Source organism: Erpetoichthys calabaricus, chromosome 6, assembly GCF_900747795.2.
Source record: "Erpetoichthys calabaricus chromosome 6, fErpCal1.3, whole genome shotgun sequence".
NCBI classification, from domain to species: Eukaryota; Metazoa; Chordata; class Cladistia; order Polypteriformes; family Polypteridae; genus Erpetoichthys; species Erpetoichthys calabaricus.
This window is the reverse complement of record NC_041399.2, coordinates 53,849,257-53,864,026: the sequence shown is the minus strand read 5'-3', so window position 1 is coordinate 53,864,026 and position 14,770 is coordinate 53,849,257. Positions and strand designations below refer to the sequence as shown.

The 14,770-nt window shown below is 35.8% G+C and overlaps 1 protein-coding gene across 1 annotated transcript in view; it reads right to left on the bottom strand.

Annotated features, from left to right (window-relative positions):
- Nucleotides 1-1,374: 1,374 nt before the first annotated feature.
- LOC114653342 (centrosome and spindle pole-associated protein 1) overlaps nt 1,375-14,770 on the bottom strand; it is a 91,968-nt gene continuing 78,572 nt past the window's right edge. Inside the window, exons 23-29 of the mRNA XM_051928747.1 lie at nt 14,203-14,325; nt 11,872-11,988; nt 9,002-9,106; nt 8,588-8,654; nt 2,378-2,504; nt 1,818-1,957; nt 1,375-1,635 (exon numbers count right to left, since the gene is read on the bottom strand). Coding sequence (XP_051784707.1) covers nt 1,487-1,635; nt 1,818-1,957; nt 2,378-2,504; nt 8,588-8,654; nt 9,002-9,106; nt 11,872-11,988; nt 14,203-14,325 — 828 coding nt within the window. The 3' untranslated portion in view covers nt 1,375-1,486. The remainder of the gene's footprint in view (nt 1,636-1,817; nt 1,958-2,377; nt 2,505-8,587; nt 8,655-9,001; nt 9,107-11,871; nt 11,989-14,202; nt 14,326-14,770) is intronic.

The window sequence follows — 14,770 nt, the reverse complement described above, 5'->3', positions numbered from 1 at the left end:
ACATTTTCATTGTGATTGAGTCACGGATCAGGTAGCAGCACTTTCACACTTTTGCATCCGTTAGGTAATTACACATAAAAACGTTTCAGGAATGAATAGCAGTAACCAAATAGCAAGTTAACGAAAACACGACAAAGTTCTATATCAGACAAAGTGAGAAAGGATCAGACTATGTGAAAGAAATTAGCTCTAGCAGCACTGAGCTTTGTTGGCTGCAGTCAAATACAACTTCATTACTGATCTGAAGAGACAGTGGGAAACGTCTGTAAGAGTCGAGTTCTAGTGAGGTGTAGCACCTCCTGAATGAAGATGGAGATTCAACAAGAAGTAGTTCAGTTTACTAATGTTTAGCTCAAGGATGGCACTGACATGGGCAGTGATCTTCTCAGTCTCTGACTGGTATCCAGGAGACACTTGCATATGGAACTGGGCATCGTAACACAAGACCATGAGGTAACAAGCAATTATGGAAAATGTTAATCAGACACTGAACATCAAAGAAGATAAGTAGATCAAAGACAACTGATGGCATGTGACCAGAAAAATATAACAATAATCTCAAGGTGTTTTGCATTAAGCATTGTGGTTAGCAGAGACAACAGTCAGGTCAAGAAGCGAGGCTACCAGGGAGATCAATAAAGAGGTCATTCACAATGAATTTAAGAATGCTAAAAGAGCTGAGGTGTTCCTGAGATTCAGATATAAATCCAGAGTAACATAGTAACATAAGCATAAAAAAAATATACTGTAGGGATTTCTGACAGAAGATTTAAAGTGAAAGTTTTTTTCAAGTGACAAACCTACTATAGGGAACTTCTTAGCAAGCCAGGAGCAAATACGGAGTATCACCACTAAAGTCATAGATGGAAGCAAGCAATGAAGAATGGGGTTTGTCGTGTTGACTTTGAATTAAAGTGGTCTTTAGCCAAGAGTAGACTTAGTCATATTATCACGTCAATTGTTTAATTTCACGATGCAGCATCCATGTCAATATACTACTCTGGGTGGGGGGATTAGGATTTCTTTATTAGTGTTGTTGATGCATTTGTTGTGTTTCTTTGAAATAACAGTATTGATGATTTAAGACAAACAGCAGAAATGTTACCTATTTAAAAAAAAAGATTCAAAAACCAAAAGCAGCCTGCAAATCCTTTCAACACGTACTCAAAACCTCCACTTTCTACTGAATCAAAGAAAAGGCCACTTAAATAGAGTTTTTTATTAAAAAGCCACCTTCACTACAGTCCTCGGCTGCTGGACAGACTTCTGAATTAAAGTAACAGATGATGCCAGCAGGAGGCCATTGAATGCACAGAGATGGAACGATTCCTTACATGGTATAATGTGGCAGACTGTTTTTACCCCACCATCTCCGTTAATGACAAGCCAGCACCCGACTGCACAAAACCTGCTCGACGTTACTTCCAACTCCAGGTCTCCCAGGACACCCCCAGCCACCCCCTCCACACACCCTCCTGCAGATCTTTCAGGACCTCAACTTGCCTTCTTTCTTTTTCATGCTTTTTAACTTCCTTTCCTGCTCCCTAAGAAGAGCTTGCTGTTGAATCTCCAAGCTGTGGTTGTCTTTTGGTGGGTCTGGGTAAACCTGGAGTACACCCTCTCTGGTATCGGTATCTGCAGGCAGGACAGGTCAGAATGCAATTAAAAAGAGAAAGAAAATCTTTAATACTTCATGGAAAAAAAATCACTCATGGAGGAAAAGACGTTTCATTTTTTCACACGATGAAGGCAAGCCTATTGTAGTTTCAGTAATTTTGATAGTTATATTAAAATGGCGGTACAGTTGTAGTACTTACTTCTGTACTTTAGCTGATTGAAGTCTCGAAAATTCTGGATGTTTATTTGATCCATTTCATTAGACGGTGGTCTCCTAACTGGAGCCTGCCTCCGTCTCCTGGCCATGTCAAAAACATTCACATCATTTCTATCTGTTCTCCTGTATTGACAAAGTATAAAATGCAAAATGATCAAAGATAACTGAAAAATATATTTTAACAATCAATGAGAATCAAACATATTTAAACTCTTAAAAATATCAAGAAAACACTTGATAGAAGATGGCGGTGTCTTCATGATCTATAAATGGTCAGATGTTTGGATTTAGAAGGCGGCTTATAAAACAGAGGGACCAAGCACAGAAATAAGAATGATTATACCCCAAAAGTCTTCTCGTCATTCTTAATATTCATAGGCATTGCAGCCCAAATTATTATTTTTTAGTTGTAATGGAACTAAACTTTTTACCAACATCATTTATACAAATTAAAAGAAAACTAAGTAACCTGTACTGATTCATGCTAAAAAATGAAGTTTATGGGAGCCAATACAAGTCACATGGCGTGACTGACTATCTTACCTTCCCGACAGTGGAGTGTCCACGTCATCGCGATCCAAATTGCGGTACTGGGCTTCTAGAGTCTGTTGTTCAGTTACAAGTCGTCTATTTAAAGCTGGTAGCCGACTCATGACATCTATTCTCTCCTCTATAAGAAGAAGTCACAAGATCTTATCAAATACTTTACAAACTCTACTGTTCAGTATTTTACATCACGTGATCAGAGTCACACTGATTTCTCCACAGAAAAAGAGAAGCAAATCTCTTCCTAAATGTTTCCTTTATTTCTTCCTTTCTCTTCTCTTATGGCTCCTTTTTGCACTCGCTTGTGTTTTCCTCCTTTCATTTGCCTGGCCTGTGTATTCTCCTTCACCCCATATACATGTACACTGTTTTACATTTTCAGTCACACCACATGAATGTTGACTTTTTTGCTTTATTTTCTGCAGTGTGAAAACAGCTTTTACCCTTTTTTTTCCTATTGCAGATATACACCAACTGAACCCTTCACTTATACAAATGAAAATCTGAACCAACCTCTAAATAATGCAATTGGTTATATTCAAATTAGCTGTATTCACCATTTAAATATTAATGAAAACTGTGGCCAAAATTGTTTTAGATTTCATTTTCTACAGTCATAAAAAGCCAGTAATAAAGACCTGATGGTAAGCACCACAAACCTAAGAACCTGCAATGTATTTTTCAAATGCATAAAATACTGCAATTAAATAAATGTTACTAGGAAGCTTTCAAAACTTTAAACATTAATATGAGGTTTACAATTCTACTAATGCAGAATTTGTTTGCCATCATTTGGACATTTCCATTGTTTACAAAAGCCATTACAAGTAAATGCAGTGTTGCTTTTCAGTTTATTACACGAGGCCATCCTAATATTTCCCATTGGGATTAATAAAGTATCTATCTATCTATCTATCTATCTAATAACAGCAGTTTAATATTACAACAAACTTTATTTCAGCTGTTTACAACACAGCTCTTCTTGATAATTTTAGTCTGTATAAGGATTGCTATAAACTCTTAAGCTGACAGATGTCAGGTGGTAGGCCTTTAGCCCAAGTTTTGTTAAACTCCACCGGAGTGCAGTGTATGCTGGGAGATTTGGATCGTGAAGCCAGGTGTTGGATGAGAGTGCCACGTGAGGATCATCTCCTGGAACATTTCCAGCAATTTACTATATTGTTTACAACTTAATTATCTATTTTGAGAATTTCTGAAATGTCATAAAATGAACTTGCTGCTAAGTGAGCCAGGGTGCCGTTTTCCATGCTTATTGGTCAAAAAGTGAGAGGGAGCTTTGAGCATTAACAAAATCAACACTTAGCAAAGTCTCCGTCTCTTCCTTGGGAAAAAAAACCCTCACTTTCTTTGTTTTGACTGACAAGACAGAATATGTACCTAAGAAAAGAAGCCACCTGGAAATGGTGATCAGTGTCTTACTGCTGCTAATGGGACTGAAGATTGAAACCCCCTAGGTTGTGTAATTATTTATATTACTTCGTAATTTAGTCGGTCCGATAGTTACAAGCTGACTGGGAGGATGGGGTAGTCATTTGTTGTTTAACTATGGTCCCATAACAGCACAAAGGAACACCTCTGTAAAGTCCTCTACTGGTGGTAAAATGGGTTGATAAATATTTATTCAGCAAGCAAAGCTGCCATAGTATGTTTTGAAATCACAGGGTAACAGGTATATATCTGCTTTTGACATTTATTCCTATCCCCCATTAAGAAAAGAACCTATGAGGTTAACTGGGGCCTTTCACGTCAGGTGCATGTCACAGGTGATCTGTTAACAATGAAACAGGCCATCGGTGCACAACAAGGGGAAGCCAAAAGAAGCAAATCAACACACTGCACCCATGCTGCTTAAAAAGCATTGCAGTAACGCACCCATTCTCAATGTAACTGCACTTTTAAAAGTACACATATTCAGCTAATTTAATCTAATGGTATTTATCTGCAGACAGTCAGTTGCAAATAAACTTGGAAATTTATGAACTGGCTTTAGTAATCACATTACTTCTACTACACACAAAAAAGTTAAAAAATAAATAAGCAAAGGATGTGTGATGGGAAAAGCAGAACAAATCCGCATTCAATGACACACATTTTATTCATGACAGGTAACAGGACTGTTAGTTGAACTATCAGAAAAAAAAAAATGATGACTTAAGATTTCAGACAATCTACATTTGACTGTTTGAGATCGCTAAGACGACAAGGTAAAGAAGCCTAAAGAGTGTAGTGCAGTTACATTGAAGGATGGTTTTTACTCGAAAACCAGCTGTAATTCTCCAAATAGACAACTCATTTGACTACCTTTTCATCATTAGAAAAACATGAAACTAAGATGACAAATACATTAACTACCTAAGGCGGAGGACGAAGAGGCACACAGCCAGTGCAGTTATTATTAGAAGATATTTTTGAATAAAAGAAAATAGACTACTTTAATAATAAGAAGTGTATGCCTAGGAATTCTCAAGGAATATTTCTTTCAGTAAGAAGAAAATGAGGCTGACTTTAATTTAGCCTACTGTGTTAAATAAATAAATGTTATTTTCAAATAAAACCTGCAATAATTAAATGCATTCTCGGGCAATGTACAGTCTTGAGTCTTGCGAAAGACCCGAGTTTTGCTCGAGCTGTAAGGCTGTTAAAGCGCCAACAGTGTTAGGCCCAAGCATTACCCTGGCAACACTGTAGACACATCTTCTCCTAAGAAACGCCAGTCATCAGCAGTGATGGTGAGGTCAATCTGTTATCAGGCGGTGAAACTGAAATGGACAGTGAAACCAAAAGTGATTCTGGGAATGCGACAATTACACTTGTGTCACTCGCATATGTGTAGTGTGCTGTTCATATTATTATTGCTATTATTCATCATTATTTGTATCATTATGATACTTTTTACACTTCTGACTTTGTACTTTTAGTGTTTTGCACGTTTTACAGTATAAAGATGAGATTTAATACAAACGGGATTTTTCAAGCCAAGAAATACATTTTTTCTCAAGAAAAAACATGTAAAAAGCAATGCAACACTAAGGAGGCTACAACTATTTTTTGCAATTTTGTTAATTTCATTTTGGCACATATGGTATTCTATACATCTTAAGAGCACAACTGTACCAGAATAGAGGTGTAAAAGCTGAAATTCCACAAGAATTAAAAAGCTGAAAAAGTAGCATACAGCAGTTACTTTTGCTTAGCTGACAGCAAATTAGAATATTCATTGATTGACACAAGAACATATTTCTTCCACTTAAATCCAAACTGTATTTCTGTTAAATTGCATGAATAGAAGAACTAAAAAAAAAAAAAAAAAAAAAGAATATCAAAATCCTGATTTTTCACAGTCTTCATGAAAATATAGCATGTAATAAAAAGAAATGTTAAATGTAATAGCAAATTGAATAAGTATAAATATTTAATCAGTTTTAACCTGCTAAACAAATGTACAGTGCTTTACCCTCAAAAACAGAAATTGTTGCTTGCTTCACGTTGGCAGCATATCAATGATGGCAGATACAGTGGAACCTTGGGTCACGACCGTAATTTGTTCCAAAACTCTGGTCGCAACCGGATATGGTCATGACCCGAAGTAATTTCCCCCCCATAGGATTGTATGTAAATACAATTAATCCGTTCTGGACCGTATGAGCTGTATGTAAATACTTATTAATTTTTTTTTTTAAAGATTTTTAAGCATAAAAATAGTTAATTATACCATAGAATGCACAGCGTAATAGTAAACTAAATGTTTACGTACTTCTTCTGTAATGTTTAGTTCTTCTGCTTGGGCTGTCTTGCTCACGCTCTCTCTCTCTCTTGCTCTCGTTCTCACATTCTCTCGCTCGCTGCACAGGGAGAGACTGAACACGCGCGGAAATCATCGGAGCGTACGAACCGGAAGGGAAACTGGCTTGTTCGTCACCCGAGTGTGTAGTCGTGAACAGATGTAAAAGTTTGGCGAACTTTTTTAGTCGTAACCCAATTTGTACGTGGTCCGAGACGTTCGTGACCCGAGGTTCCACTGTACATAGTTTGGTTTGTTTTTACATTTTCATTCATATTTGGTAATGTAGTTTTGATTTCTTGATTATTGTTGCACACTTTCACAGTGAATATCACATCTTCAATTAAACCTTAACATTCAATATATGAACCCTAAGGTGACAACATTATTTATACTTAATTTATTAAAGAAACTTAAGTAATAATCAATGGGCAACTCTGAAATTATTTTAAAAACTACGGGGCCTCCGGTCTGCACTATACGTAAGCCACTTTGTGTCTCTGCCGCTTGCGTATGTGGATTTCACATTCATCAAACAACAAATATTTTAATTCTCGCGGATACGGCTTTTCATTGGGAAGAAACACTACTTTTCCCTGATCCATCCATCCATCCACCCATCCATCCTCCAACCAGCTATATCCTGATTACAGGGTCACGAGGGTCTGCTGGAGCCAACCCCAGGGCACAAGGCAGGACCACCACAGGACACACACACACACAGAAACACACCCCCACAACAACCACACACTAGGGACAATTTAGAATCAGCAATGCACTTAACCTGCATGTCTTTGGACTGTGGGAGAACATGCAAACTCCACACAGGGAAGACCTGGGAAGCGAACCCGGGTCTCCTAACTGCGAGGCAGCAGCGCTACTCACTGCGCCATCATGCCGCCTACTTTCCCCTGATGGCAACACAAATTAGATGATCTACAAGTCTCCAACTTAAAGTTTAAATCCAAACAATATATTTGATCTCTTTTCGCTGTTCCATTATTTCACCGAGTAATAATTTCCATTTGTTTGCACTAATATGATCTTTATTATTATTTTTTTTGAGACTTTCGAATTTTAGTACTTTCATTATGTCTAACCTGCTCTGCATGTGTATCACGCCAACGTTTTTGAATTCTTTATGACATTCTACTTTGTCATCTACTCTTTGTCTTTTACTTTCCTTGAAAACCTGGACCCACGTTCCTGTCTCTCATGCAACTCTGTGACTCAAGCTTGATAATACCTGTATAAGAAAACAGCGCTTCTTCAACTGCAAAAAATATTTCATTTGAAATTGAGACCTTAGATGTAACTTCTTTTTAATAGAAATACAGGTGTGAACAAAGAAATGAAAATGAGATGTTTGATGTAATTTTTTTTTTTTTTTTTTAAATAGAAATACAAATTTGAATGCAGAATGAAAATGAGACATTAGAATAACTTATGTTTAATATAAATAGATGTATGAAAATACAGAATGAAAATGAGATGTTAGATGAAGATAAAGGTGCAGTTCCGAATGCTTTCGTTATGTCATTTTTCTTCATTCCAGAATCAACTTTTTCTAGGATTTTAAATTTTTCTTCCAGCATAAACTGATGCTGTTTCTCACTTTTTGTTCATCTCAGAGAAACTCAAACAGTGCAGTATCCACACACGACACCATTACCCATGCGGACCCTTGATGGAGTACTGACTCTGAATTCGGCTATACCTGTGTGATGTCGTGCCTACTCTAACCAAACCTCACCAAGACTGGCTGAGTCCAGGAATTTCACAACAGTCTGTCTTTTTCTTTGAAATAGCCTGCTTCAGGGTTCCTGAGAACATTTTGTTAAAACAAAATTCGTTTAACATGATATTGTATGAACGTTTGTCCAGGCCCACAAAAAGCATTAATTTTTCTGAAAATTTTGTTACTTTGATATTCACTTTAACGGTATTTGTCCTGTATTTGGAGCTGAAAAGAATGTTCACAACCCATAAAAACTACCCCAATGCAAACTACCCAGAGTCAACAGTAACGACAAACTGACTTAAAAGAAATAGCAAGGTAAACATTTTTAGCAGCTTTACAGATTAGGAGATATTTAACTTTTCTTCCTGGTCATTTGTTTGGGGAAAAGTCACAAAGTTTCACTCTGAACAGATGAAATTCAAAGTGCTTTTACTATTTCAAAGATAAAAGCTATACAAATTTAACCCGAAGGCATTGCAAGAGATAAACATCAATAAATTAATTGCAGTAAACTGATGAATTAATGTAAATAAGCAAATTATGTGGATGGTAAAACGACCTGGTAGCATGGTCCAGTGTACTGAATACTGCCAAACCCTCAGGGTGGCCATTAGCAAATTAACCTAAATTAAAACTTCTGTAAAGGTTTCAAAATAAACATTACCAGCAGCTCTCAAGTCATTTCTTCTAGCAGGCACTGGTGGGGAGACCGCTCCACTGCCTTGTCTTTCCTGTGTATTTTAAAGGAAAACAATTACTATGTGAGAAGCAATAAAACATCACAATATCAAATAAACTAATGCACGTTTGTACTCCTCCTCCTTCCACCTTCACACTTCAATGTATGTTACAACATAAATGGTCAACATTCAAAAAGACAAGAAATATCAGTTAATGGAAACACTAAACATCCCAAAACAATAGAAGAACACTATAAGAACTGTTCTTTAACCCAAAAACAAAAGTTAAAATGCTTAATTCCAGCCTCTATATATATATATTTTTTTTTTTTTTGACTATAAGTGGAATGCACCAAACCAGACAAGAGAAAAACTGAATGTGACCTATGAAAACTTACAGACAAAACCACTGAGTGCACACTCTCTGCTACTGGGTGCTTCGGATACCCTTGTAAAGCCATTTTGTTTAGCACTGCAGGTACAGGAGGTGATGGCTGTCGTAACTGCAAAAAGGAATGGATACAATATTGAGAATCATTTCTTTGTTTAAACAATTCTGAATTCTTCAAATACTATTTTCTGAATTAAAATGTGATGCTAGCAAAGGCTCCTGCTGAAATGATATATTCTAACAATATCAAGTAATAAAAGAACACATACAAAAAATACTAAATGTTGCACTGTGTTATGAAAAAGAACAGAAGTAGGGGATTTCTCTCCCAAAATGACATTGGCATTCAGCAGACTAAATATATTAAGGTTTTTCTTTTCTTTGCAATTCACCAGGTATCTCCTAAATAGAGGACAATAAATGAGATGTTATCTAAATCCAAAGTTTTTCCACCAAATACTACATATCACCTTTACACACTATCATATGAAAGACAATTATTCATCATTTACAAATTTGTTCTGGAATTATTGTTTTTGACTTTGAGCACAGTTCATTAACTGTGCTATTCAATTTATATTTTTTGTTCATCAAGCACAGCAGTAATAATTTCAAAAGCTTCATGAACTGAACTATCTCAATGTTACTTTATTTTACTGCACTGATGCTGCCAGTTCATCACGAGGCAAACAAAAAACCATCTGAGTTTATTAGTATCAACAGACATGGAATATTGTTTATTATGGATATGGAAACAAATTGTTTTTGTGAAATATTCACTTGGCTGTTTTGATCAATGCTATTAAACTAAGTAATACTCTGGTTACTCTGTTATTATTAAGGCCAACACTATTCCTTTCATTCAGGATGCACTGCACAAACATTCGGAGATAATGTTTAAGGTTTTGATATATATCCTGTTACCTTTTTTTTTTTTTTTTGTATAAATATGTTTTATCTAACTGCCTTACCTTAACCTTTCTTATTTCTATTTGTCTGTTTTATTTCATTCTGTCTGTTACCTGTTATTAGATGCAACTGAGAAGGCACATTTCATGTTTTCCTGTGTAAACATGACTAAATAAAGAAACCTAAACCTAAATTTATCCTTCTGCTGTAAACCATAAAATATAATTTGAAGAGGAAGTTCTAAACTGAGCGTCCACAGCAACTGCAACTTGATTCAAAAAATGTGTTTTATATTCTGTGAAGCACTCATTAAAATGTTAAACCAGAACTGCAAAATTAGTTTAAAAAGTATCCAAGCCATTCTTCTGATTAATGGCCAGGGTTAATAAACTGAATCAGCCTAGCTATAAACTAGGATAAACTGGCCTTCACGGGACATTTTGACATGGACACTAATGTGGAACAGCTTTAGCAAACGTCTGGCTTTTCCAGACTGAGAAAGGCCTGACATCAATCACAATTATATGCTAAATCAAATTATTACTGTTGATGCTCACAATGTAACTGTTAGTGGTCTCAATGAAACCACTTCAGATCCTCATCTTCTCACAACTGATGATCTTCATTAATTACAAAACACTGTAGTGTCTAGATTACAAATCAAAATTCATTGATATTGTAAGAAACAGAAATCATATTTCTTAAAAGATTATAAATCAGCTGACATATGCTGACCAAAACATCTTGTGCCTGAGCCTGAAATGGGCATTCTATGGGACAGATTTTGTAAAGTAGCAACGACTTAGCATACAAAAATGAGCAAATTTCATGGACAACAATCAGGTCATGAGAAGACATCTCTGATGATGACCCTGCCACTGACCAGCTAACTGTGACGTAGAATTGAAGAGTGGTAGAGCACAAGACTGCAGACTCTACAGGAATTTGTAACGAGTCAGGTCAGTCTAATTGTCATGAACAAGATCTGTAAGGTCTGTACACATTGAAATGAAGCATCACCACACCCAATGTTACAAGGAGAATCTTGTGGTAATGCCTCTGGATCGGAGAGAAATTTAGGGAGTGTTTCATATCTGGCAATGAGACTTTGCTACAACACTACAACCTAAAGTCCAAACAAAAGCTGAACTAAATGAAGAAATAGTTCTCAAACAGAAGCGTATGGTGAGTACAAAATGCAACATATATTACAGTAGTAAGGCTCAAACATTTTTGACAAGGATGAAAATATATCAGTGTTCACAAAAAATTAAAGCAGTAGCCTATAATGTTACAGAGGATTAAAAAAGCAACAGACTTATCTACTGGTGCAATGCAAAAAGGTAGAGAAACAGACAAATGTACAATGTTTCTTCTTCTTTTTTATTTTTGAACAGTTAAAAAGTGCTACTTGGTCCAACTCAAAGGAGACAGACCAGCAACTCAGACTGCAAAATGTAAAATGTTTGGTGGAGATTTTCATTACGATAATCTAATAATTAATAACTGTAGTATAGTAATTATAAACTAAACTTACTAGCCAGACTACATTTAGGCATCTGGGCTGGTGATTCCGTACAATTTATATGCTCTTGTAGATGTGGTGTTAATACTGTACATTTACATTAACTTGTGTCTCCAAAGTTTTCTTTATAAAAAAATAAAAAAAGTTGTCTATAAACCACTCTGTATTGGTAGCGGGAATCAAACAGGGTCACAACTATAGTAGCCACTGATATTTTTGCTTTTCATCCTGGTCATCGACCAAAGATCGGGAAGGTTTCAGATGAAGTGTTAAATCCAGGGAAGCTTACCACTGCCTTTGATGGCTGAATCTGTGCTGAACCCCACTTCCTAGTAACAAACCTAAATGTTAGGTTTAACGTGGAATGTTTTTAAGAAACTCTCTAGGCAAGGCATTTTGGTCACAGATCCAGATTCATGCATGACTTTTTAAAATACTGTTACCTCATCTCGCTCCCATTCTCTCCGTTCCTGCACTTCATAGCTGTGCTTTCTCCCCTCTTTCTCTTTACTCTTCTGTATTTTACTCTTATCCTCTGTCTGCAGAGCTTGTTCTTGATTCTTGGACATGAAGTACAATTAAAATACATAAAATATATGCTGTAGTGTTTATAAGTGGAATAGATAACGTTTCAAAATGATAAATGGCTAATAACTCAAAGTACATTTTTAAAATAGCAAATAATACTACCTACTTTAGTGATAGAAAAATGTTGACTCAAAAGTAAACTATACTGTCCAGTTCTAACAGAATATACACGTCTTTTTGCATTTTTACCTGTTGCTCACAAACTTTTAAAGTAAATATCTGTAGCCATACATTGTAATTTCACCCGCCATCATTACTACATCTGAATGTGTGTAAGCATTAGAAATTCGGTTGAACCTCCAAATCTCCCTACTAATCCTGCATTTTTCAAACATTCATCTAAACTGGTCAGACTGTATTTGCACATAAATACCAGGCATCACCTCTACATATGTTTAAAAAATATTTTACTAGGATTCTAAGATTTATACTTAATTGTATTTATTTTGGGCAATTCTGCAATAATGACAGATCACCTTATCATAACAGTAAATGCTCTGTTTTTCTTACTTTGGACCCGAGTACCTTGACATCATTGCGGGAAGCACAATTTTTCTCAGATTTCAAGGAATTCCTGAGAAAAATGTCCTCATTTTGGAAACTCAAGCTGTGGATGTATCAATATGACAAAGTCTCCAGCATATTCATGCAAGTCCAGTAAAGACTGGCGATGTCCTGGAATACTCAATCCAAAGCCCTCACTAGAGTCCTATACAAATGCTGTGCGTGAAAAGTTACTTAATAAAAAGGTTCATTTAGATTTGAACACAAGAATATCTGGTGATTTAATGATCCAGGAATTCAAATCCAATTTTACATGCAGCACCCTTTATTTAGAACATTCTATATGTTTATTAAGAGTTCCAGTTCATGTAACACATCTATACAATTTAAAGTAGTGACCCCCTCGATGGGATGACAAACTTTCAAGCATGGACTACATTGTCAGCCATAGCACTGGCTACTGTTCAACTCTTCAACGTGATTTCATTTTTAGCACAAAGCCCTTTTTTTTTTTTTTTTTTTTTAAACTTTCTTTCAGTTTCACCTCCATCATTCTTTATAAAATGTTGATATACTTAAAAACAATTTCTGCATAAAAAACGTGATCTGCTCTTTACTGTTCACTAAAACCCAACATAACCAGATGCATTTTGCTACTATGCTCAATTTTCAGAACAGACCTGCACACTGATAACAGGTTTCCATCAATCAGCACTATGCATATTATAGTGTGCTAAAGTTAATTTAACTAACTAACTATCTAAATGATGGCTGGTTTAAAAGGCATTGTCCAAGTTTACACAACTTAGCCTCTTGCACCTAAATCCCAACAACATTCTTTCCCTCCATTCTCAATGCATGTGTAGTAAAAATTTTGAAAGAAATTCAACCGTATGCACAGGTTGTTAGCAGTTAGTAGTCTTCATGCTGTGACAGCAACCTTTGTCGAAAGTGTGTGAGAGGGTCGCAGACTGCTGGTGTGAGAAGTTTAAATTTAGATATTGGCAAATCAAATTGCTTTGGAAAAAGTAGTGAAGTTCTGCTACTTAGCGACATGTCGAGTGTAGGCCAGTGATAGCACAGGTGACAACCACATCGAAGAAATTCCAGAAGATGTCCCTTAGTCTTACTTCTAAACTAAAAGTCTTTGAGTCAATGACGGGAAACAGTTATGAAAGCTACAGTATATGAGGAGTACTTTGTGGGATGCAGCCAATGAAGGAAAGCTGGGAAAAACAAAGATAAGAATGATCAAGTGGATACATATGACTGAGAGCAACATGAATACTGAGGTGAGAGAAGTGGATTCTGCTGTGCGAAAAACAGATAAGTTGAATATATTAATAAAAAATGCACTTACAAAACCAACACATTACTAGTAAAAGCCATGCACTGTGGTATTGGGTCTAATATAGTAATGAAGTATTTGACTTTTGGAAGCTGGTATCAAATATAAAGTACATTTTGATAAATTGAATGCTCCACTGTTGCTCCTAAAATTGTATTCCCAAATAATATTCATCGAAAAAACAAAGCAGACAATTATAATTTAGACCACTGACAAAGCATGAACATGTCTTTATAGGATGTAATATGCACGTTCACAAAAGGTGGAAGACTTACAGGTCTACAGTTAATACATATTGGTTGCAAATCAAGATCACGTATATTTGCATCTTTACCTCTTCCTGTTTGGCTCTTTGCTCCCCTTCACTCTCTTCTTGCAGCTCATCGTTTTCTTTACTCTTCTGAGAAACGCCCTTGTCATCCGTCTGATTCATTGGTTCTTGATGCTTTAACATCTGCTTTGAGTGAAGAACAATAAAAAAAATTTCAATATAACCTGCAGAATAGAATATATATTGAAAAGATTACAAAAATACCTTTAAAGCACAAAATAAAAAATTATTAACTTTGTGGATAGATATACAGATAAAGATATATAGATATATAATGCACTGCAACACACAATATTGTCACGTTTCAACATAATATGCAGGTCTTTCTAAACGTTTCTCTGTTGCTCAAATCCTTTAACAGTGAGTAACACTTGAGAATCTACAGCAAACCTCACCTTATTTCAAGTATTTTACTTCAGAAACTTTACTATGGGAATCTGAGAACTCAAATGACTAAACAAACCCATTTATGTTCCTACAATATTCATTTGTCAGCATTCACAAACTGAATTTGAAATTTTCAAAAAGCATCTTGTGCAGTAGGTATAAAACTGCTGCCAATATTCTTTCT